The sequence below is a fragment of the Lissotriton vulgaris genome, chromosome 6 (genome assembly GCF_964263255.1).
Source record: "Lissotriton vulgaris chromosome 6, aLisVul1.2, whole genome shotgun sequence".
In the NCBI taxonomy this organism is placed as follows: domain Eukaryota; kingdom Metazoa; phylum Chordata; class Amphibia; order Caudata; family Salamandridae; genus Lissotriton; species Lissotriton vulgaris.
Window position 1 is genome coordinate 161,029,537 of NC_141694.1, and position 25,615 is coordinate 161,055,151.

Genomic DNA, 25,615 nt, shown 5'->3' on the forward strand with positions numbered 1-25,615 from the left:
GACGAATCATCCCAAACTTTCATCATAGGAGCTGATATGAAGAAAGAATTAGTTTTGAAACTTTCATGAAGATTCATCAAACGATGCCAAAGTTATAAGCAAGACAAGATAAAAAAGTTCTTCCAATAGAAACTTGGTCCTAACTATAACTACCTACTGGCAACCGCCAGTAGGTAATATATATATATATATATATATATATATATATATATATATATATACATATATATATATATATATATATATATATACATATATATATATATATATATATATATATATAGATATATATATATATATATATATATATACAAATATTTAGTTTGCTTGATGCCAAAGTTATAAGCAAGACAAGATAAAAAAGTTCTTCCAATAGAAACTTGGTCCTAACTATAACTACCTACTGGCAACCGCCAGTAGGTAATATATATATATATATATATATATATATATATATATATATATATATATATATATATATATATATATATATATATATATATATATATATATATATATATATATATATATATATATATATATATATATACATATATATATATATATATATATATATATATACATATATATATATATATATATATATATATATATATATAGATATATATATATATATATATATATATATATACAAATATTTAGTTTGCTTGATGCAGTATAGCACACTCCAAAAACGGACACGGACCACACTTTGGTGCTTCAAGTGTTTATTCGGTGCTCATGGACGCCATGACGCATTTCGGCCCCTTCCTCGGGCCTTGCTCACATATATATATTTTTTTTTTTTCACAGAAAAAAAACAAAGGTTACAGGGGCGTTATAGTTAGGCTCAGATTTTACTCACACAAAACCAGTGAAATTCAGCAGTTATAGTTACCGGGGCTAGCTATATATATATATTATTTTTGTCCTCGCCGCCGTCCCCCGCATCCGAAGAGCGACTACAGGAGGAAGGTCCTTCTCCTACCTGGCCGCCAAGACCTGGAACTCCCTCCCGACTGACCTGCGCTTGACCCAAGACCACCTCTCCTTCAGGAAGAAGCTCAAGACCTGGCTGTTCGAGCAGTAACGGCACCCCCCCCCCCCCCCCCCCCCAAGCGCCTTGAGACCCTAGGGTAAGTAGTGCGCTCTATAAATGTCTTTGATTGATTGATTGATTGATTCTGACAACCACAGCCTTACTACTAACTTTTATTCCATATGTTCACCTTTTCTTCTATACTCTGTAAACTTTTATTTTAAAGACTTTCCAACCAAGTCTAGTTTAGATTATGTATATTTTTTGTGCTTCCATAATATTTTCCTGTAATCTAGGGATTGAAATCTTTCATCTCATATTATTTTTCTGTGTTTGTTGCTTCCTACATCTTTTCATATCTCCTGTAAGGGTAAACATTAGGAGTGGATGAATTGCAGAAAGGAGAGCCAACGGAACCCTGAAGAGTACTTGCCTCACCTTCTTAGGTGGGGGACTGTGAGAGCGTCTCCCCGACCCGCTGACGCCAGGTACCTAGCTACTGACTATATAGCGATTGATTTTAAAGTTGTTATGTGAAACATTACTTTGCTTTTATGCTCGTATTTTAATTGCGCTATATTTGTAGCTTATCTGTCACTAGTAAAGCGCTACTCGCTATTGTGGGAAAAAGATAGAAAATCAATTGTAAATAACCTGGGCTCGATCTCACGTTCTGCCCGCCCCGGTCCGACTCGGCAACCAGTGCCGTTGAGCGGAGGGCGGGTCAGGCAGAGCCAGGTCACTTCCGCTTTGACAGAGCGGTCAGCGCTCTAGTTGCTGCACCTGAGGGTATTTAGGCAGCGAGGAACTGGCGGTGCACTGCGGTAGGGGGACTGTGAGACCGTCTCCCCGACCCGCTGACGCCAGGTACCTAGCTACTGACTATACAGCGATTGATTTTAAAGTTGTTATGTGAAACATTACTTTGCTTTTATGCTCGTATTTTAATTGCGCTATATTTGTAGCTTATCTGTCACTAGTAAAGCGCTACTCGCTATTGTGGGAAAAAGATAGAAAATCAATTGTAAATAACCTGGGCTCGATCTCACGTTCTGCCCGCCCCGGTCCGACTCGGCAACCAGTGCCGTTGAGCGGAGGGCGGGTCAGGCAGAGCCAGGTCACTTCCGCTTTGACAGAGCGGTCAGCGCTCTAGTTGCTGCACCTGAGGGTATTTAGGCAGCGAGGAACTGGCGGTGCACTGCGGTAGGGGGACTGTGAGAGCGTCTCCCCGACCCGCTGACGCCAGGTATCTAGCTACTGACTATACAGCGATTGATTTTAAAGTTGTTATGTGAAACATTACTTTGCTTTTATGCTCGTATTTTAATTGCGCTATATTTGTAGCTTATCTGTCACTAGTAAAGCGCTACTCGCTATTGTGGGAAAAAGATAGAAAATCAATTGTAAATAACCTGGGCTCGATCTCACGTTCTGCCCGCCCCGGTCCGACTCGGCAACCAGTGCCGTTGAGCGGAGGGCAGGTCAGGCAGAGCTAGGTCACTTCCGCTTTGACAGAGCGGTCAGCGCTCTAGTTGCTGCACCTGAGGGTATTTAGCCCCCTCGTCACAGCAAGCGCGCAGCGGTCACGCGCAGTGAAGCACCTGAGACGCGCCAGAGAGAAGCCCGTCTGCGTCCGTCCGCGACAGGACGGGGCCAGGGGCCTCTCACCTTACCCTGCTTGCCTTTTCCACCATGGCCTCAACTAAAGACACTCGCATTAGCTACACCTCGCAGTCCTTGATAGCACTCCAACCTCCGGGATTACAGAGGTGTGCCAGCGATAATTGGCCTTTTCCCGAGGGCCTGTTTTCTTGTCCCCTATGCAGATTCCAAGCCACTTCCAACAGCATTATTACTTGCTCTGCTAGGGACAATGAGACCACCGTAAAAACGAAAGGCTGGAAAAGTTTTCTCCTGAATGTTCGATCATTGCCCCGACATCACGTAGAGATTTGGACATAGTCACAAACCTCACGGAAACCTGGCTGAAGCCTCACACCCTCTCATCCATAACTCTGGGTATCCCTCAAGGATATAAAATTTTAAGACAAGACCGCCCTATAAAAATTGGTGGAGGAATTGCCATCATTTTTAAAGAAAACATACATATTACGGTAGTGGAACAAATTAATTTACCGACTATGGAAATCATGATTTTTAAAATTCACACCAAAACTAAAGATCACTGGAAAGGCGCCCTAGTATATCGACCTCCGGGCCCCAATGCTGGCTTCTCACTCGCCTTAACTGAAATACTAGCCCCACACTTAAGAGCTAAAGAAAATTTTATTGTTCTCGGAGATTTCAATTTCCATGCAGATATTGCTGATGATCCTGATACCAAGCTTCTCCTTGCCGATCTGGCTCTCTTAGGTCTTCACCTCAGAAACCGTGGCCCTACTCACAGGAAAGGCCATACATTGGACTTGATCTTTACCAACCACCCCTCAATACACTGTCATCCTCCTACATCCATCAGCTGGTCTGACCACAGCATATTGGAATTTTCCTTCCTGAGACTAGATAAACCCCCTGCTACCCCGGCCATTATGAGCATTACTAAAAGAGCATGGCACAAAATTACTCCAACCTCTTTTGAACAAACCTGGAAAGAGCCAAATATTTCCGATTCTGATGACATCGATTTGGCTTTATCCAAATTAAATAGCTCTCTTCTAGAGACCATAAACTCTCTAGCCCCGCAAAAGACTGTTAAAAAAACCCCGACCACCAAAAAAGAAATATGGTATTCCGACTCATTAAAAACAGAGAAACAAAGATGTAGGAAACTGGAAAAGCAATGGAGAAAGGACCACTCTCTTGCTAGTAAGGCACTCTACCAGCAGGCCATATCCACCTACTATAATACCATTAAAAAGGCTAGAAAAATCAGCCTGCGCTCTCAGCTTGATGAAGCTGCTAACTCCACCAGAGAACTATATAAAATTCTCAAGACCTTCACCAACCCCTTGGCATGCGAAAGTCCGGATACCTTCTCTCAAGAACTATGCAACAATATTTCCCAATTCTTTGAGGACAAAATTGACACCATTTACAATAAAATCTTGGCCAAGCACCCTAATAATCCGGAAGACTCCACTACCTTATGTCAAGAAATCCCTTCGGAGACATTTAAAATCATCCCAGAAGTTACAGAAAATGAAGTTCAAACACTCCTGAAAAACATAAAATCTGGCTCTCCTTGTGATCTTCTCCCGGCTAGGTTAACCAATAACCTGAGCAGATTACTATGCCCTACTATTACTAAAATCCTTAACCTTTCTTTTAAAGAAGGTAAGCTCCCGCAACAGTGGAAAGAGGCAACCGTGAACCCGAAACGAAAAAATACCACCTGCCCCTGGACTGAACTCTCCAACCTCCGCCCTATCTCTCTCTTGCCCCTCCTGACCAAACTGGCTGAGAAACATATCAACACTCAGATCTCTAGCTTTATCGAAGCGACAGGGGGCCTGGACCAATCCCAATCCGGGTTCAGGCCCAACTACAGCACCGAATCTGCACTCCTCTCCGTGACCGATAACATCAAGATGTCACAGGAGAGAGGAGGCTCGATGATTCTGGTGCTGTTAGACCTGTCAGCTGCTTTCGATACTGTTTCTCATAAGTTCTTGCTGAACCGGCTACAAGGAGTGGGCATCAGAGGTCAGGCACTTGCATGGTTGGAGAGCTTTCTCTCCGGTCGCTCACAATCTGTCAGCATGGGCCCTTACCATTCCATCTCTAGGGCGCTCACTAAGGGGGTGCCACAGGGCTCATGTCTAAGCCCCACATTATTCAATGTATATGTGGCCCCCCTTGCTGAGATTGTGAGGAAGTACGGATTCACTCCAGTGTCGTACGCTGACGACACTCAACTCCTCTACCCTTTCCATGCCCCTGACCCTAATGTTAGGGAAAACTTTGCGGAAGGTATGAGGGCCATCTCCAACTGGATGGCTGCCAACTACCTCCAGTGCAATGTCGGGAAGACCGAAGTAATGTGTTTCGGAAAAGCTAGCATGCTTTGGTCCCCTGATTGGTGGCCCCAAGATTTGGGACCTGTGCCCTCTCCTAAACCTACCATCAAAAATCTGGGTGTGAAACTAGACCAAAACTTAAATCTTAAAGAACATGCAAATGTAATTGCAGGTGCTTGTTTTCACACCATTGGATTACTTAGGCGAGTCTTCCCCCTGCTACCTGACACCTACAGAAAGACTCTGGTTCAAGCCCTTGTAATAAGTCGCCTTGACTATTGCAATGGGCTTCTGATACAGGCCAATGAGGATGCCATCAATCGCCTGCAGGTGGTCCAGAACACGGCGGCAAGATTGATTCTGAATGCCCCCCCCAGAACATCTTCTGGACCCCTGTTGAAAAAACTTCACTGGCTCCCAATACGCCAACGGGTTAAATTCAAAATTTGCTGCACTGTACATAAGTGTTTATTTGGAAATGGCCCCAAATACCTAGCCAAACTATTCCAGCCCTACAAACCAGAACGAGAATTACGGTCAAGTAACCTACTCCTGCTCAAACCACCTTTCATTAAAAAAGCCGGACAAGGCGGCCGAGCCCTCTCATCAGTGGGGCCGGCCTTGTGGTACAACCTGCCCCTTAGCCTAAGACAGATCTCCAATCACCTCACCTTTAGAAAAATGCTAAAAACGAATCTGTTTATGGAGAAATAATTTTAGGATTGCTGCCTATACAGTACCTTCGTAGCCTGTTGCTGTCAAAGCGCGGAGATAACCCTTTCGGGCTCGATTCTTGCGCTATAAAAGCATATAAATAAATAAATAAATTCTTTTGGATTTTGAAGTTCACTATGCTTTTGAAATCATTAATATTTTCCACTTTTTTTTGAACAGTGAGACTCTCTCAATCTTTGAAACATCCATATGCCATTTTAATTTTTCCAGCTGTTTCTTTCACCATTGAGTGAGTGACTCATTGTGGTAAAATCGATTACCTATACTTAATTTGCTATCAATAATCAATAAGAATAACTCAGAAAAATAAGAGGCAAAATCCGGGATATTGAGGTAAACTCAAAAGGGTTTTATTCCTGTAAAAGGAATTGGGTTATTGGCTCGAGCCAAGGTGGCATAACCATTCCATCACCACACAGGTTCAGGAAGGGGCAGACAGACAACATATTGTTTACAGAGGTACATATATATAGTCAATGCATTACAATGTATGAGCATATAGTAGGCGTAACAGCTGGAAAAGAAGAGATAAAACATGGAAACGTCATCAAAAAGGCGGTACAATGGGCGTGCATGAAGGCGTACACTAGAAACGTCACTTGTCATGAGGTCACAAGTAGGTGGATCCATAGGAGAATCCTGCAATGTCAGCAGAAATACATGGCAGAGATGCGCGCGCAGCAGCTTGACGTGGGTCTGACGTATAACCAGAAGGTGAAAGGACTTGACATTTAGCACTACAAGTGTAGACATAAGTGTAGACATAAGTCTGGGATGTCAGATCAACCTAATCCCAAATTGTATCTGGTATCGTATGTTTAAGGAACAGTAGTGTCTGGAAGGGAAAAGGTCTCTCGGGCGGAGGCTACTCTATACTGTCTGCATGTATGCGTCTACGTGTTGGTATGCGGGGTGAGGGGGCATGGGCCTACCATGGCAACGGAGTCTATGAATTACTTGCACGGAGACAGAAGAACCGGGCCCTCTGCTCCTGCAGCTGGGAGGATGTTTACTTGAGCTACGAGACAGGAATGTGTTTTCGAGGAGTGGAGCAGATAATTCGAAGGTTGACTACAGTCTTGGCAGGCAGAGGTTAGGCTATGCGCCGGAGCCGCGCAAGGAGTAAGGTGGGGGCCACTGGTACAGAGGTAGCCTGGACTGAGGCCCTCGGAGTCAGAAAGCAGGAGAGAACTCGAAGAAAAAGGCTCAATGGCATATTCTGGGCCTACTTCGCCAGAGCTGAAAAACGTGTAAAGTGTACCACAAAAAGACGGTGGCACGACATATATAGGAACTGAATATTCAATCCGTTCATGGCGGATCTGAAAGAGGACAAGTTAAAGATGGACGCAAATGTATTTGCGTCTTCGTAGCTGGCACAGGAGGGAAATAACATGCACTGCAAGCTAGTACATGGAGACGGTGGGGTACTCGCTGGGGAACACTACTCGATCAAAAATTATATTTCCTCATTCCCTCCTTGTTCCCCACGGACCCTTCATGATACATCGATTCTCATTAATTGATCGACTTGTTCACTTAACATCATTTGCTCTTCTTTCTTTATGCGCTTTGAATGGGAACTTGAACTTGGAACACATGAAGTGGCACACAGGCCGCAAATTGCCGGTCCACATTGGATACACAGGCAACAACTGAATACTACAAGAAAACCAATACCTAGGAGGGATAGGATCTTCCACCCCCAGGCTGACAACGTTGTCCAGAACCAACCGGACCAAGTCCAGGTGCCTGGAGTCTGATGAATTAAACTCGCAATTTTATGGAGGCGTGTAATAGCCTTGTACACGGTTGGCGCGTTATTAGGAATGAAAATACAGCAGCTTGACCCGATGACCTTACAAGCTCCACCCCTATCTGCCAAGATGACGTCAATAACAAGACGATTTTGAAGAACAACAACCCGCATGGCGGACTGCTCCTCCGTTAAGTTACCTAGAGCTGAAGCGGTCTCAAGTACCACTGCTTCGAGGGTTCTGGTTAATCTACGGATTAGTTTACTATTTGAAACAGTACCTAGGTAGGGGAAGAAGCCTTTATTGAAATCTGTATATTGTTCCCATGTAGTTTCTTTATAATCGACAATTGGGAGATCTCTCTTGTATCTATGCTTTACTAAATTGGTATTTCTATGATAGTCGGGAGGGGCTAGAAAAACAGGTGGCAGAAGGAATGCAATATAACAGGTGCCATCCCAGTCTAAAGGCAAACGGACATATGCGGTATGACCACAAACAAAATAGGAATGACGTAAAGCCCTAAACGTGGATCTACCATGATCAGTAAATTCGACTACAGTGGTACATTTACTATGGCCTACGTGTACAGAACCATTCTTGCGAACACATAGTTCACCAGTAATAGGCAATACTGCCATAGCGGGTAGAACAGGAGCAGCTTCGGATTCGACAGATAAAATCATGAAAGTGACTGTATAATTTCCAAAACCCATATACTTCGTTTTCTAGATCAGTTCCAGTATCAACGGGAAGTCCCTCCTTGTCAGGGTAGCATACCTTAAGCAGGACTAAGTTCAGGTTACCCCAAACCCAGTTACCTTCATAAATAGCTGCAGTAGAGACCAAGGAATTGAGCATTTTAAACCATGCACCACATGTGCCATTATGAGTGAACGGGTACGGGAAAAGGGGCAAAACACCCTTGTTTTCTTGGTAAGGAGGGAGTCTGCCACATATCCAACAATTAGTAGCATTGGTAGCCTGATGGGAGTGATGTAACATACTAATGAAAGTGTTGTTGCGCAGCGCAAGTCTATATGATAATTCATGAGGCGGTAAGTCACTAAAAGAATGTTCAGTAGAAGCATTGTAAGTAGATTGTGCACGCTTGAATATAGGATAATAGATATGTAGAAGAATACCAGCAATGATAACCAGCAAACATAAAAAAAACATAACAAATAATGTCACTATACAGCGACTACGAAGTGATTTGCAATACGCCTTTTTCTTATGTTGTCTTTGTCTATCTGTCTCTCTATCTCGATCTAGGGGATACATGTCAGAAACTAATTTAACCGATTCACCTAGGGGAGGACTTAAACAATTAAACTGTCTGACTTGCTAGATCGTAACTTTTGTCTGTAAATTTCTGAAGCAGTTTTCTCAACCAAAGGGAGTTTCGTGTCAGTTTGTGGAGGAGGGCAGGGCTTAGTGTCCAAGTCCGAAGGAAGTCCAAAGTATTTTTTAATGTGGCTGGAATGCAGCCATCCCTTCCTGCCCTCTATCTTAACCGCTGTCCTTGTTGTAAGCAAAACCAACTTCGGCGACTGCCAGCGGGGCTCCAGCGGGCTCTTCCGATCAAAATTCCTAACGTAGACGTAATCGCCAGGAACCACCTCATGGGGCTTCGTCTCGGTGTTGTCGGGAAAGGCTGCAGCTACCTGTGAACGACAAGATTGTAGTGCAGACATCAAGGAGGCAAGGTAATCTGTCAGCATAAGACAATCAACATCAGTTATTTTTCGCGGAATGGGCGTCCCCCACATATTCGGTGGCCTACCAAAGACCACTTCATACGGGGATAGTCCAGAACGGGAATGGGCCACCATCCTCATATAGAAGAGGGCGACCGGCAAGGCAACTATCCAGTCTATACCTTTATCTCTACAGATCTTGGAAAGTCGGATTTTCAGTGTTTGATTATGACGCTCCACGAGACCTGCTGCCTCGGGATGCCGGACACAATGGAACTTCCACTGGTAACCTAACAGAAGTGTAATATGTTTCACAAGTTCGGATGAGAATGGCTGACCATTATCTGAGTACACGATACGGGGCAAACCATACCGCGGGAAGTATTCACGAACCAACTGCTTGGCAGTGGTCGGAGCAGTGTAATCGGGAACTGGGTATGCCTCTACCCATCGGGAAAGAGCACACACGACTACGAGAACATACTTGAATCCTCGACACCGTTCCATCTGGATATAATCCATCTGGAGGACTTCAAAAGGGTGATCGGGAGGCTGAAATCCACCTTGTTCTACGGGGATGCTTTTACCTGGATTGAACTGACCACAAATCATGCAAGTACGCACTTTCTGTTTGGCTGCTGCCCGTAAGTTTTTATTGGACCATATGTGTTGAATACTGTCTAGCATTGCTTTCTCTCCAAGGTGTGCGGGACTATGTATTGTATTAATGATGACTTGTACCATAGAATCGGGGAGAAACCATGTAGATTTTCCCTTCGTCATCCATCCCTGGTCTGTTTGGACCCCTCCTAGTCTAGTCCATTCCTTAATTTCATCTGGTGTTGCATGTGACTGTATGTCGATCACATCATGTGCGGGATCCCTAACTGTCATACAGTGTGCTGGTACCCCTATTTGTGTCTGATCAGTTACATGAGTTCGGTTTTGAGCAGTTTGCTTTGCTGTTCGGTCTGCCAGGTCGTTACCCTGGGAAATGACATCAGTAACCTTAGTATGTGCCTTGCATTTCATAATAGAGATTGCAGTAGGTAGATGTATTGCATCTAACAGAGCTTGAATGAGGGGACCATGCTGGATGTTGGCACCGTGAGAAGTTAAGTAACCTCTTTCTCGCCAGAGAACTCCAAAGTCGTGAACGACTCCGAATGCATAACGTGAATCAGTATATATGTTAACTCTCTTATTCCTAGCTTGTATACATGCTTGTGTCAGAGCAATAAGCTCTGCTGCTTGGGCTGACAAAGTGTCAATACAGTTTGTTTCAATGACTTCCGTGTCTGTCGTGACAGCGTAGGCTGCCACTAATTCACCTGTCTTTGTTCTCATACATGAACCATCCACATAAAGTGTCAGGTCTGGATCTGGTAACGGAACATCTGTTAAGTCTTGTCTGGGCTTTGTTGTGATAGTGATAATTTCGATGCAATCATGTGCCAATGGATCTACTCCATTTAGTGGCAATAACGTGGCAGGATTCAATGTGTTGCAGCGTCTGATTTCGATGTGTGGCTGAAACAATGTCAATTCATAACCTGTCAATCTTGCTATGGTCAGGTGTTGGGTTTGAGTCCGATTCAAAAGGACTTCTACAGAATGTGGAACCTGTACTGTCAATGGATGACCTAACACAATAGAATCACTCTGTCGGATTGCTAAAGCTGTGGCTGCAACTGATTTCAAACATGCTGGAAGGGCTTGTGCGACTGGGTCTAATGTACTGGAAAAATAAGCACAAGGCTTGTGTGAACCTGCTTGTTCCTGGGTAAGGACTGACAATGCAGTACCTTCACGTTCTGTAACAAAAAGTGTAAAAGGCTTACTGTAACATGGTGTTGCTAAAACAGGTGCTTGACATAAGGCTTTCTTTAAGTTCTCAAAAGCTTGTGTATGTTCCTGAGTCCAAGGGAGGACAGACGAAGTCGCTGCCTCCTGTGTTGTTAACTGAATGAGTGGCTTTGCTAGAAATGCATATTGGGGAATCCATTGTCTACAGTATGAGGTGAGGCCTATAAAGGCCCGTACCTCCTTTTGTGTTCTGGGTGGCATCATGTTAACAATTAACTGAATGCGATCAGGTGTGAGCTGTCTCCCCACTTTGGACAGCAAGTGACCCAGGTACACAACTTGCTGAACACAGAATTGTAGCTTCGAAGGAGACACCTTGTGTCCCTTGTCAGCCAGGAAGTTCAAAACAATCAAAGATGCATTTTCGCATTCGGGTTCGCTTCGAGCGGTGATCAGCAGATCATCGACATACTGAAGCAGAGCAGTGTGAACTGGCATGTGGATACTGTCTAGTTGTTTTTTCAATGCTTGACTATAGATGCTGGGGCTTTCTGTGAATCCTTGAGGTGCACGGGCAAATTTAAAAGATCGTCCATTTAAACTGAATCCGAACAAATATTGGCTTTCCGGATCAATGGGGACACTGAAGAAAGCATTCTTGAGATCGATTACAGTAAAGAACGCTGCTTCGGAATCAATGGCTGTCAGTAACGAAGAGATATCTGGGACCACAGGGTACTGTGGTACAATGCATTTGTTCAATTCGCGCAAATCAATAACCAATCGATAAACAGGTGGGGAATTTTGGTCAGTACGTTTGAGAACAGGAATGATAGGAGAATTACACACATTAGAGTCGGTTTCCACAACCACTCCTTGTGCGATTAGCTCGTCAATGATTCTCAGTAAAGCCACTACAGCATCTGGGGGTAACTTGTATTGTCGAATTCGTGGTAATACCACTCCTGCTTTAAGTGTGACTCGATACGGGGTAATGTGCATGCAACCTACATCAGTGGGGCCCTGCGCCCACAGGTGGGCAGGGACGTTCTGTAGTCGGGGATCCATATCTCTCAATACATAATGGCCTTTGAAATCTCGCAAAAATAATCGTACTCCCTCGGGAGAACAACAAATAATGGCTCCTAGAGCTTTCAGTGTTTTTATGCCTAATAGATTTTCTGGACATGATTTCGTGAGCAATAAGTCTGTAGTCCGTGTCAGAGGACCTACTGCAAGAGGGAGGGGTTGTGATACTTCGTTGATAATTGGTTTTCCTGAAAATCCGAGGGACACGTTCTGTGAGCCTGAGAGGGGTGCCCCTGGTACTTCATTGTGACTTATCGTGGTTCTGCTTGCCCCTGTGTCAATGAGAAACTTTCTGTCTTTCCCTAAAACTTGACTATGTACATAAGGACCATTCTGATCTACAGGAACTTCAATAAGAGGCAAGCGGAATTCACTCTCTAGGCTGTTTCATGTGTATCGTTGGTAATCAGGGTAATCGTTCTGTGCATACTGATACATTTGCTGTGTCGTGGTTTGTGTCGCAGTAATGGGCTGTTGCTGAGGTATCGCTACTGTCTGTGAAGGAGCTGGCATGGGTGCGATCTGCTGTGTGTTCTGGGGTACTTGTTGAGAAGTCTGATCTTGTCTAGGAGGACGTGGTCTCTCTTTAGTCTTGCCCGTGGCAATATTATGCTTCAAAACGGCACATTCATTTATATAATGACCTGGCTGCTTACAATAATTACATAAACCCTTTACGGGAGCTGACGAATTACTAGATTGGTTCGCACCCTTCTTCTGACCATCAGCAGGAACCGACTGTGCAACTAACATTTTCATTTTCGTATCTTTCATACGTCTCTGTTCATGTTCGTGTTCTTCTCTAACTCTATTCTGGTGATACTGTAACATTTGTAACATTTGCGAAGGGGTATTAGCTTGCCAAGTGCTTTCTACTTTCAGTACTCTATTCTTGACCTGGGGTAAGGAATTCTCGACTAATTTCGTTACAAAAAGATGTGGATATGACTCGCTACTTGCTTTCAGACCACTGTTAATACCAAAACATTTCTCAAATCGTGTATAAAAATCACTAGTGTCTTCATCAGGTTTCTGTTTGCATGCTGAAATTGCCCCCCAATCTTCCTTTTTCGTACTCAATAAACGTGGCAACACTTGTACTAACAAACCTGGTAACGTTTTTACTTTATCTCCAAGCCCTAGGCCTGGCACTCGGGTATTCTCTTCATCTTGTAATGCAACCCAATCAATCTTTGCATCACCCACCTCCCACTCTTTTTCTTTGAGTTTCTCATATATGCCTGGAGGCAGTAATACTTTCAGTATTTTCATGAGGTCGGGATAAGTGTAATCGCCCATTAATAACATATCCTTTATTTCGCGGTGAAAACCTGCAGGGTCTTTATCGTGACTGGGTACTAATTTCTTCATTTCCAATAATTCCATTTTAGTTACAGGAGTATACACGAACACGCGTCTAAGCGTGTGGTCTGCGTTCTGTACGGGGTGCACTTCTCGCAACGGATTCTGTCTATCCATGTAATACATGGTCTTTCGTTCCATAACAGGTGCTGCGTTAATCTGTGGACATAAGAATGTATCATACTTGTGGCGGTGTTCTAGAATTACCTTAATCAGGTCAGTACTTAGACCTTTCCATCTGTTCGTGACCAGTTCTATTAGTATATCGCGCAGGGGACCTGGATCAGAATGTTGGCTTTTATATAACAAAAGCAGATGCTGTATCATGTACATACCAGCTAAACGCTGCTCACTCGGTGTCAAGTTCAGGAACGTATGCGCTAACGCATCATCACCATATTTCTCAGAACTATCAGCCCATTGCACGGCTGACCTGGCTAATTCTTGTTCATCCATAGAGTCAAGTACATGATACCCCATGCGCTCTTGAAGTACTCGGTCGGTGGCTTGGAATAGGTGTTCGGGTGTTTTAGGATTACACATGGCTTCCTGATATATTCTTTTACATTCTGGGCGCACTGGGCGCATCGAATTATTAAACGGTCTTCCTTTACCTACATACGCTACCATTTCTCTGACTGGTGACTGTGCTTGTGCTAGTGTCTCTGGTTCTTCCTCTGCCTCCTCCTCTGTGGATTCATGTTTGTCGGAATCTACTTCCGGTACGGGCTGTCTTTTCTCGTGCATCTTAATTATTGCAGTTCTGATTCTTCGGTACATGTTATCTATACAGGCTTCTTTGTCATGCAGTCCATCGGCTATATGTCGGCCCCATCTGTGGAGCGCTTTCAAAGATTCCAGGTCCGTACCCGGCCTATCTGCTTCTCGAATAAAACAGTTTATAAGAAACCGTAATAACTTGGCTTTAGTATCCACTTTCTGATGGGCCATGGCCTCCTTAATGCTTTCAGGCCCTACTCCTGTCTGCACAAACTTATATATTCGATCTAAGTGATCTGTCATTTCAGGCAATGACATCAGGAAATTCGTGACTCGTCGTAAACGTACTGATGCAAGTAACATGTCCACGTCATTCTTTTTACCGGGTACAGGATCATATCTACAATCTGTAAGGCGATCTCCATAAAATGTAATATCTGTTCTAGGTGTACGCTGTTGCGCTATTTCTCTAAGACTCAGGCGATGGTTTGGTGGCGGAGTCTGGTAACCTGCCCCTCCGGACGCGCCTCCTGAGGCACCGGCTCCGAAAGGGTTAGTCAGATCTGTATCACGGGGAGTAGGAGGAGGTAGATCAGGAGGAGGATTCCGGGGAGGAGTAGCTTGTCGGGGAGGAAGAGCATAAGGGTTCTGACCGTTAGGCACAGGCCCTGGCACAGGCAAGGGCGCAGGCACTGGGGTATTAACATAGGTGGGAGGAACATCATCTAAGTAGGAAGAAAGGAAAACGTCCTTTGCTGTCCTCGGGTGCGTTTTAGTCGGGAGCAATGGGGTTGGTAGGTCCTTTGGTATTTCTGGAGAGGCCTTAGGCAAGCCTTTTGATAGGATGGGGAACATGCCATTCATAAGCGTATTGCGCTGTCTGTCTACTTGTTCTAATTTTACTCTGATACCTTCCTCAACTAATGCGTCTTCTCGAACCTTGTCGGGTTCCTCCTTACTCTTTTCTTCTAATCTGTGAGCTTTTTCTGTGCGCCTATGCGACTCTTTACGCTATAACTCGATGGCATCTTTCTGTGACTGTCTGGCTTTCTTTTTCCATAATGCTTCTTCTACTCTCATGATGCAATCTGCATCCCATGTCCCTGCAGCGGGCCATCTCTGATTCTCTGACAGTTCTTTAGTGTAGTCTACCCATAAGTCGAGAAATAAAACAGCATCTAGGCCGTGTTTATGGTACATAAAGTACCCTGGAGTGTCCCTAGGTGGAATGGGAACAGCTTCTTCTAGAACCCCTTTGCGGGTTTTTAATTGTCTTAGTTTGGAGAACAACGGCATTCTGAAATCAGGCTACTTGATTCGTATTCGGATATGAACACACTATACATAAGACACGTCTAAGCACAACAATGAAAATCGAACATTCACTCATACCACGACATTTGAATGACACATTAAAACATTTCAGGAACGAATCACATTAATAGGTAACAGTGACGAGTACAATAGGATGTACCGCTAAACGGCACAGATACACCTTATACAGGTGCAGACTAGATATACTGCTATACAGTACAGATACACTGCTAAACAGTGCAGAACAGGCTCGTGTACCCGAACCCGATTTGACCGGCACAAACTAATGCGCACGTCAGGATGCGTCCCTAGCAACGGTACTCACCAGGAAGCACGGAAACAGAAGGCCTCGGAAACTCTGGACTGGACTCGACACGGACTGGATTCGGACTTGACGCAGATACTTCGGAACTTCGGATTCTGGTGGGCCTCGGTATACCACGGATCTTGCTCTCTCAGCTAGGCTCAGGTCGGGATCCTCCGCACTCCTCACCGCCTCGTCTGGGTGTCGATCGCAGCCTCAGTCACCTCCGTTGGCCTGAGGGAGATACAGGAAATCCTGCGGGTACGCGTAGTTGTCCGTCCGGCTGTGGCAGGGGGCTAGGCCTGCAACGCACCACCGGCGCGTGGGGTGGGGGAGGGGTCCCTATTCGGGCGCCAGAACTGTGGTAAAATCGATTACCTATACTTAATTTGCTATCAATAATCAATAAGAATAACTCAGAAAAATAAGAGGCAAAATCCGGGATATTGAGGTAAACTCAAAAGGGTTTTATTCCTGTAAAAGGAATTGGGTTATTGGCTCGAGCCAAGGTGGCATAACCATTCCATCACCACACAGGTTCAGGAAGGGGCAGACAGACAACATATTGTTTACAGAGGTACATATATATAGTCAATGCATTACAATGTATGAGCATATAGTAGGCGTAACAGCTGGAAAAGAAGAGATAAAACATGGAAACGTCATCAAAAAGGCGGTACAATGGGCGTGCATGAAGGCGTACACTAGAAACGTCACTTGTCATGAGGTCACAAGTAGGTGGATCCATAGGAGAATCCTGCAATGTCAGCAGAAATACATGGCAGAGATGCGCGCGCAGCAGCTTGACGTGGGTCTGACGTATAACCAGAAGGTGAAAGGACTTGACATTTAGCACTACAAGTGTAGACATAAGTGTAGACATAAGTCTGGGATGTCAGATCAACCTAATCCCAAATTGTATCTGGTATCGTATGTTTAAGGAACAGTAGTGTCTGGAAGGGAAAAGGTCTCTCGGGCGGAGGCTACTCTATACTGTCTGCATGTATGCGTCTACGTGTTGGTATGCGGGGTGAGGGGGCATGGGCCTACCATGGCAACGGAGTCTATGAATTACTTGCACGGAGACAGAAGAACCGGGCCCTCTGCTCCTGCAGCTGGGAGGATGTTTACTTGAGCTACGAGACAGGAATGTGTTTTCGAGGAGTGGAGCAGATAATTCGAAGGTTGACTACAGTCTTGGCAGGCAGAGGTTAGGCTATGCGCCGGAGCCGCGCAAGGAGTAAGGTGGGGGCCACTGGTACAGAGGTAGCCTGGACTGAGGCCCTCGGAGTCAGAAAGCAGGAGAGAACTCGAAGAAAAAGGCTCAATGGCATATTCTGGGCCTACTTCGCCAGAGCTGAAAAACGTGTAAAGTGTACCACAAAAAGACGGTGGCACGACATATATAGGAACTGAATATTCAATCCGTTCATGGCGGATCTGAAAGAGGACAAGTTAAAGATGGACGCAAATGTATTTGCGTCTTCGTAGCTGGCACAGGAGGGAAATAACATGCACTGCAAGCTAGTACATGGAGACGGTGGGGTACTCGCTGGGGAACACTACTCGATCAAAAATTATATTTCCTCAAAATGAGTTGCTCTCATCCCTGAAAAATTGATGTAATCGCAGCATGTTACATCTGAATGGTATCATTGGTTTTGTGGTGTTAGCTTCTACTTTATGAATATTTGAGTTTTCGTGGTGCATGCACATTATAGTGCAAATGACAGTGGTCAGCAGAAGGAGTGACTGGCCCATAAGATCGCAAGTTTTCACAGCCATGCCAAACTTCCCTTTAGACTTTCTCCTAGGACAGTCACTGCTGGCTTTGTTTCTTCAGTTTCCCAGCACAGCTGGAAGAAAGGTAGTAGTAAGAGTCCCATCTTTGAAGTACAATTTTCTACCCTCAGACAATCTTCAGGGCCATCCAAACCATAGCTTAGAGAAGCACTAACAGCGAGGTTGAGCTGATGCAACATGTGAGTTATGATCCTTTCTTCCACTCGGCAAAAGGCAGGAGTAGCAGCAGAGTTATTGGTGCAGAAAAACAGATGTGTATCAGTAAATAACCAGAAGGCAAGTACCTTCAAGAAACTTCCTCTTTGTTGGATAACGAGGCAGCATCTGTGAGGCCTGCACAAATAACATGACTACATTTGTCCTTCACTGGGAACCAAACACCCAAGTGTAGACCCTGACTCTCAGACGGTAGCGTTGTGGATCAGTCTGAGGCTTACTCAAGGGAGGTGGTGTGCGCTAGCAATCGCCATTTTCAGGTGTGCACCAATAACACTCAATAATTGATTGTCCAGTCTGTGCTTTGCTTTATAAAAGTAAGAGAACATTTATTAAACATATACACTACTCAGTACTATGCACCAATTTACAAATATACAGAAGATGTTGGAATTACTTTGTGACATTGCTTAACATCTCCACCCCTCCCACAGGGGAAGTGGGGTCTAGTACCACCACTCCCATGTATGCACATCATCTTACCTTAATGCAGTGACCTGGAGCGAGGGCCCTGCACACTGGCACCATCCCAGTGTCAAACCACCTCATTACGTCAACCAGGATTAGAAAATTGGGTACACTTGCCTTGGTGACACATAACCCTGACTGAACATCTCCTACTGACGATAAAGTATGCACCTCTACATCTTAAGGGCTAACAGTCTGGGTTGTTCCTCACCTAACAGCAGCAGAAAAAATACATGTTTAAGCACCACTTTCGAATGATAGTTCTCATAACATTTGGATAGCATTAAAAATGCATTGCAATTAGAGCCCCTAAAGGCATTCCAGATAATCACAGGATTATGCATATACAGCCAGACACCCTAGCAGGAATGTCTGACAATAGAACCCCACTTTGTTTATAACATCACCTTACACTAGTACCTTCAGTCCCTCTAAAAGAAATAACATTAGTAAAAGCATTTCTGGTGCAATTACACCTCTTCACCTCCTGGGGATGCCTTTTCCAGACATCCACCCCTCAGCACTTCACTCCTTAAGGCACTTATCACAACACCCTCAGCTGAAGAACAAAAGTTCCAGCCCAGAAGGTGTTAACTGTTGACTGAGCCCTTGAGGGATCATTCTTTGCAAATCCCCAGGACACCTAGGGAGGGACTCCTCTATGTGCTGGGTGGAGCCTGCGCCTATCCAGCAGCTCCCCCAGCACCTTGGAACATGCTGTTGTCGCAGCTCGGACTTGGAATTCTCTTCCCCTTTCCTTGAGATTGATTGAAAATTTCGTCTCTTTTAAGAAAGCACTAAAAACTCATCTTTTTGGAATTGCCTATTAGTTTTTATTATTCCTTTCAGACGGCCACTTGCTTGTTTTTCTTTTCGTGCCAGGATACTCTGGTAGTAATGGAGCGCGCTATAAAACAGCTAAATAAATAAATGGCGGAGATCCCACTCTCCTGGGGCCACCACAAGCCGTGTAAACTCTGTGTTGCCCTTCCAGGCCAGTCCTGCAAGGCAAGCTGAGCAAAGGTCAGCCTGACAGACACTTTATTTTCAGGTCAGTTGGCCAGGAACTAGACATGCGCTAATTGTCCAGGTTCCCTGAATTGAAGAAGTCGCAGCCCCTGAAGTCTGGCAAAGCACCTTGAGGCCCTCCCCAAGACGAGGGGCAGCATCACTGATTGCCTCGAACCTGGGAGCTTTAGTTCTAAACCCTGAAGTGCTGAGGGCCGAGTGTCAATCATTGACACCTTGTAACAGAGTGGGTTGGGGTCATTGAGGGAAGGCAGCAGTCCCAACCCTCCTCGGACCTCTAAGACTTGGGACTGTGGCCTTCCCTCATTGGCTGACTTAAGGTCAGCCAAAGAGAGAAGGCAGCTGTCCAATCCTCCTGGGGTCTCCAAGGCAGAGATGCACAAGATGGTCTGCTTTTATTTTAAATGTTTGGTGTGTGCGTGAATGTATTAATATTTGGGAGTGAGTGTTGTGAATGGATGTGTGTGTATGCATGCATGTGTGAATGCATGAGTATGAGTGTGTATGTGTGCGGTGCATGTGTGCCCCTGCTTCCTCCCTGTTAAAAAAATACATGTGTCCACTGTATTAATCTACCACAAAGAAACTGGAATAAATGCATTGAATGTGTTGCTGGAGAGCACAAGAGTAATCCTAATAACCAACAATACCTACTTGATCAACCACTACCCTTGGCTTCCTGAGTAGTGTGCTACTTGCTGCAAAGTACGTTTTGTCCTTGCCAGAGCAAGAAGCGCTTCCTCTCAAGGCCACCAGTTATTGCTTTTAGGCAAGGGAGTGATGGGGTTCAGTGAGTATTATGGAATTGGTCCTCAAACTCACTTTTAATGCTGATTTCCCTACTTTTAGTAGAATTATTAAATTCCTGTCTGTCATCAAATGCACCTTATTGTAGTGGTGGTTTTTATTTTACAATAAAACTTAGTCTAGTGCTTTAGTCCAAATAGTTTGATTGAAGCACACTGAGACTGAAATCCCCTTCAAAGCATTAATTGTTAATTGAAATCTGAGGACTGGAGAATTATGTTACTGGGAATATTGAGTTGTCTGTTATCTCTCATCACTGCTCATGGTCGATAGTTACTTGGAGGGGATAATGCAACCATTGTAAAAGGTTGACCAAAAGGGAAATGCCTTTTCACAAAAGAAAGAGTAGTACACGATACAGGACTTAGACTGTAATATATTCTGCGATTAATTTAAACATTTGTTTTCAGAATTAAAAGAACGTGCTCAGCCTGGGGAAAGAGGAGGTCAATCTAAAGGAACTTCCCGAATCCTTGTTGCAAGGAATCATCAGGCCAGTGATGGAATCTACATTACTGCTCTCACTCCTTACCTTGACAATGCTACATCTCACAGGTATGGGCTAAGGTTTTCTTCATTAGGAGGAATATTTGGTTTGGTGGGCAGAAACATATATACATATACATATTTTAGTTTCCTCCCTCAATGAAATTATGTGATTTTAGACTAATTTGATTTATTTCTCTCTGCTTTTTTAGCTCATCTCTTATGTACTCCTTACAAATTACACTGCTAAGCGTTAGTTGCTGAACATTTATACTGTTGACGAGGCATATCAATTATGTCACTATGATGTAGTGGTTTGGTTCTCATGATTTTAGAGTGGAAAACATCTTAGCTTTGTGACTTTTAATAATAAATATACTCTTCACTGCTAGACATATGGTTTGGTGGAAGATCTATTTCTGAGACAATTTTCTTCTCCTGAAACATGTTGCTCAGGAAACTTTGCGAAAGATATACTTGTGAATGAATAGTTCTACATAATGTGTAGTCTTAGGTTAAAAGTAGCATAAATCCCATTGTACGGGTCAAGATGTGATTTGGATGGTTAGTGTTACAATGGACTTTGCTGAGGTTGAGGAAAATAGGGAATAATGTGAAGACAACCCTCTGTAGTTAAAAATATTGGTGGTACCTTTTGACACAGGGATGGACAGAGAACAAAAACCATCACAGGCAAAACATTTCACATCAGCTCCTGTAAAAATGTTCATACTAGCCCCATTATCTTTTCCTCTTCTCTTTCTTTCCAGTCTCTCTCTCTTTCTTTGTTTTTCTCTCTTTTTGACTGCTGTGACTGCTGCCATAAACCCTGAGCCGGTGACAGAGGCAGCGACTCTAGATCATCAAAAACCAGCCTACAATTACTCAATCCCCCAAGGAAATACCCAATGGAATAAATGGTCAATCTCATCCTGCTCAGATGACTAGCAGTAAAGAACAAGTACATCACTTTACTGAAGGAATGTATATTCGTCTACTGAACTTTATTGAGATATTAATAAGATAGCAATAGAAAAATGGGAAGGTTGCACACAATTTTTGCTGGTACATTGAAAACATTACTTTATTTTTTCTGCCCCAGTCTGTCAGTACTCTTGTTTTTTCAGCAATGGATAGCTACTGAACAATAGCACAGAACACGTAATGGCGGGGACGAAAGAGATATTATCCTCACTCCCCAGGAAGTCTGCCATGAACACTGTGACAGTTCTCATTCAGTTAGTCTGTTTTCATTCCATGCCTGCTGACAACATTTCTTTATCTCTATCACAAAGTGTGAAATCATAGAGCACACAAAAAATTGCTGATATCATCATGGCCGACCTCTCTGGAGGTAGACGTGTTTTTATTTATATGAATGGGCGCAACCAATATAAATGTGCCCCTTACAGTGTAAGCTTGTTGTTTACGTAGAGGTTTAGGCTATATGTCCACATTTGGATAGATTAATAACATTGATATAATTTTATTGAGCGCTCAATTTGTCAAAGGTTTTTTGGTGTTAATGTCTACCTATATGTACTAGTAAAAAGAGCCAGTGAAATTTATGAAAAGGATGTCAACTAAAGGGGCAAATAATACAAAAAAGCCAGGTTTTAAGCTGTTTTGGAATTACAGTAGAGTGGGTAGAGCTTTGAGGTACAAAGGCAGCTTGTTCCACAGTTTATAAGATGCAAAAATTAGATTTCTGTTGTCACCCCTGGAAGCTTTCTTTATTTTGGGCAGTACCATTGATTTGGTGGAAGAAGAGTGACGAGTTCTTCTGGGGGTATACCAAAGGAATTTTTTTCTCAAATAGTTAGGACTGGTATAGTGAAGTGCTTTCTGCGCCAGGCAGAGTGCCTTAAAGGCTACTCTTTTTCTGACTGGTAGCCAGTGAAGCTCCTCAATCATTTGAGAAACGGATGTGTATTTTGGGATTTTTATCAGAAAGTGGGCTGCCACATTATGGCGTACCTGCAGTCTAATTAACTGCCTTTGTAGGATGCCCATAAATGGTGTATTACAGTAGTCGAGCCTAGAAAGAACAAGGTAGGTGATTATTGTTTTTTGTAGATCGAATAGGATGAAAGGGAGGATCTTTTTCAGTGTTCTAAGTAAGAAAAAGAGGGAGGATGTAACTTAATTAATCTGATCTGAGAAAGTGGGATTTCTATCACAGATTACCCTTAAATTTCTGACTTTGCTGACTGTGGGAGGAAGTGGGCCAAGCTCTTGAGGCCACCATGTTAGATTCCAGAATGAGGTATTGTTTCCAAAAAAAGAACTAATGTATTTTGTGCCATGTTAATTTAGTCTGCAATTAATGTTAGTGTCTGCAAGCCATGATTTATTTTGGAAAATATTAGATAAAATCAGTGGTCAAACAGTATAGTAACTCCAGGGTTTTGAAATTTATGGTGAGAGGCCTTTGCTGCTAGAATTACCACACAAAGTAATTCCAGATTGCCGAGCCATCCATAAAAAGTTAAATGTCATCAGTGGACTGCAGGACCTATGGTGCCATTTACTTGACTGACAAGGAACACATTGCTTCATGTCTACATGTGTAGTCAGTCAGCTTTTAAACCTGTAGGAAGACCTGTCAAAATATACCTTTTGTCAGGAGGGAAAACATACTTTTAAATATCATTTAAGACACCTCTTAGTAGGCCTAGTCACCCACAATGTAGACTGCCTGGTATTTAAAAATGGAGCAAGTAAGAATGCAATGTTCACATGTTCCTACTGTGACCTGCCCTCAAAACTATTTTCTCTGTTAGTGCTGTAGCTGGTTTTAAGAAGAAAAAGCTAAAGTAGAGTTAATATATCAATTCTGTATATTGGAATTGGAATAAGCTGCAGAGACAGTTAAGCCACTGCCTTTAATATTGATTAAAAATCCAATTTAATTATGAAGTTAGGTTTTTGATTGATATGCAGGAAAAGAAACATTTAAAATGTTATACTTTTCCTGCTTTAAGTTCCTGCGGCTAATTAGCATTGGCCTGCCTGTAGCTGCCGTTTCAGTGCTGATTTGAGGGGGTGTGAAAAACTGTTCTCTGGCAGCCACAATTGATTGGGACCAGCAGGATGAATGGGGGAGGAATGTGGTCCAGTGTATTCTAAGCAGGGCAGTTTAGGAGTGTTGTGGAAAGCCACTAAATTAAAAGTGACTGGGGGAGACCTGTACTTTTACAATTTAGTGATAAGAAAAGCCTGGAGGAGATGTGTCTTTTGATCCTTACAGGGGCAGAAAGATTTTGCCATGTGGGATTTTACTGAAAATAGTGCTTTGCGGAATAGTTTTTAGTGAGGTAAATAGGCTGTGCATCAAAAGTGGGAAGGTTTGCTCTTGGGAACTGTTTGCTCATTGGTCAGGGATTGTCCAGTGGTCACCTCCACCTACTGGCTAATGAATTGAAAAAAGTAGCACCTCACCCCTAGCTCATCAGAATTCTTTTTGGGCCTGTGGAGAGGACTTGACCTGCTGTCTCTCACCTGTGAGGCAACCTGAAGGGCTGGACCTGCACCCACTTGTACCCAGAACTAAAAAATGGACTCCAAGGGTTAAGTGGCCAACCTTCTGTGTGGCTACTGGGACATACAAGAGGCCTTTTTCCTGAATGATCGGTTATTACTATATCTAGAATGGACCTCCATGGTGGCCTCTGCTGGAGTGTGATCTATCTCCTAAATTCTGTCCTTGATGTCTTGGGAGTCTTGGAAGTGTCTAAGAGGAACTTCCCCAGAAAGTCTGAAAAGCTGGAACGTTATTACAAATTTGGAATTTTAAGACCTCCAGAGTTTGAGCCGAGCCTCATGTCAAAGGTGGCCAATTTTGATGCAAATTGGTCAGATTAAGGTTTGCCCCATTTGAGGATTCGGGCTTTTTAAAAAAGACAAAGTACGAATGTAGAAATTATGATTGGACGAAGATATGAAAAGTATATGCCTAATAAGAGGACTTTGGCAGCCATGAAATGTTTATCTACCACCACTGTGACTTTTTAATGCGGAAACCAACAACTTCAGATGAACCTTTTCCAGAGGCTATGAGCTTTGAGTGGACTTCGGCAGATACAGAATTCAACTTTACCCCGCTGGAAAATGTTGAATTCCTTAAAAAAGATTATGTTCGAAAATAGAAACTTTGACCGGGACGATCTGCTAGGTGTATCCTATCTGGGCTTCATCCTGCCTACTTGAAATTGTGCTTAGGGCTTAGGAAACCACGTACAGTGATGTCTGGTTCTTTCTTTACTTTTCAATTGCACCGTTTGCCTTAAAACTTTAAAAATTCATATATCCATTTCCCATTATTGGATTTTTTAATTTTGGTGTCAGTTTTCCAATAAAATGTTCCTTAATTTTTATTTGTAGAAACTGGTTGTGGGACTCTTTATTGAGTTGTGTTTTGACTGTTTGACAGCTTTAGTGTTGCTAAATACTATGCAAATTTTTCTAAGTTAATCCAGTTTTCTGTGTGCCATAACTACCCGGGGTTGAGCCCAAGTTTAAATTATTAAAACTGTCTGTTTGACTTTACAGGATGTTGAGACTTATTACTTCCATAAGACTCCTATCCCCCCCAACTAATAACCCATTGTCTTACATTCATCTCCAGAGAGTCACTCAAATGTGTAGTTTAGCTATCTTCTTAGGCCTCGATTATAACTTTTGGAGGAGCGGTGGCACATCGGTCCAAACCACCACGCCACTGCGCTGCCGAAGGTTGCCAGTGCCTGCCAGATTATGACTTTTAAGTAGTCTGGCAGGCAGGCGGCATAGCAGTCCCATGGTGGTGCCTTTTTCAAATGTCGGAGGGCCTTTGAAAAAAGGACCACAAAGGAACTGCACTGCAAGGTTCCTTTGTGGCATGGGCTCAAAAGTCCATGTTGTGCAGGAACCTATGTGCATGCACACAGGGGAGCATATGTTATGCCCCCCTGTTTGCATCCACATGCAGTTGATGCACAGGGGGTCCCTGTAGGTCCACCTTT

At 43.6% G+C, this 25,615-nt stretch overlaps 1 protein-coding gene across 1 annotated transcript in view; it reads left to right on the top strand.

Annotated features, from left to right (window-relative positions):
• Nucleotides 1-25,615, top strand: part of PKHD1 (PKHD1 ciliary IPT domain containing fibrocystin/polyductin) — a 2,083,594-nt gene that overhangs the window by 43,009 nt on the left and 2,014,970 nt on the right. Inside the window, exon 2 of the mRNA XM_086926200.1 lies at nt 20,537-20,681. Within this exon, the coding sequence (XP_086782326.1) occupies nt 20,627-20,681 (55 nt within the window). The 5' untranslated portion in view covers nt 20,537-20,626. The remainder of the gene's footprint in view (nt 1-20,536; nt 20,682-25,615) is intronic.